The sequence below is a fragment of the Eimeria mitis genome, genomic scaffold (genome assembly GCF_000499745.2).
Source record: "Eimeria mitis Houghton genomic scaffold, Emh_scaff510, whole genome shotgun sequence".
Lineage (NCBI taxonomy): Eukaryota > Apicomplexa > Conoidasida > Eucoccidiorida > Eimeriidae > Eimeria > Eimeria mitis.
The window spans coordinates 7,389-8,027 of NW_013573395.1; the positions used below are offsets into that span (position 1 = coordinate 7,389).

General features: G+C 59.3%; 1 protein-coding gene across 1 annotated transcript in view; it reads right to left on the reverse strand.

The window, feature by feature from the left end:
- EMH_0014620 (C1p1p GTpase. Pre-mRNA cleavaage complex protein, related) overlaps window positions 1–392 on the reverse strand; it is a gene marked incomplete at both ends in the record, with an annotated part of 2,338 nt that extends 1,946 nt beyond the window's left edge. Inside the window, one exon of the mRNA XM_013500179.1 lies at window positions 1–392. Coding sequence (XP_013355633.1) covers window positions 1–392 — 392 coding nt within the window.
- Between the last annotated feature and the right edge of the window lie 247 nt (window positions 393–639).

The window sequence follows — 639 nt, forward strand, 5'->3', positions numbered from 1 at the left end:
AGGGGGCCCCCCATGGGGGCCCCCATGGGGGCCCCCAGGGGGGCCCCCATAGTAGAACCCATGGGGGCCCCCATGGGGGCCCCAACAGGGGGGCCCCCCCTGGTGGCCACCCCCATAGATGCTCCCATAGATGTACCCATAGGGGCCCCCATGGGGGCCCCCATGAGGGCCCCTACAGAAGTACCCATGGGGGCCCCCATGGGGGCCCCCATGGGGGGGCCCATGGGGGGCCCCCTATGGGGGACTGATGCAGCTGCAGGTGCAGAAGCTGATGTTGGTGCGGGCCATATGTATGGAGGTTCTGGTGGGGGTGGTGCTGCTGCTGCTGCTCCTGTTGCTGCTGTTCCTGCTGCTGCTCCTGCTGCTGCTGCCTGCCACAGCTGCTGCTGCATTATGGTGAGGTTATTAAGCCTATAAAGGGGAGAGAATGAGCTTGGGGGCCCCGGGGCCCCCAAGCTCTGAGGTGTATACGCAGCGGGGGCCCCTGGAGGCCCCTCTGCCTCCTCTCTCTTCTCGGGGGCCCTCAGGGGGAGCGGACCCCTAATCCTTTCTTCTGTTATAAGCTGATAGAAAAGAAAAAACTAAAAAAAAAAAAAAAAAAAAAAAAAAAAAAAAAAAAAAAAAAAAAAAAAAAAAAAA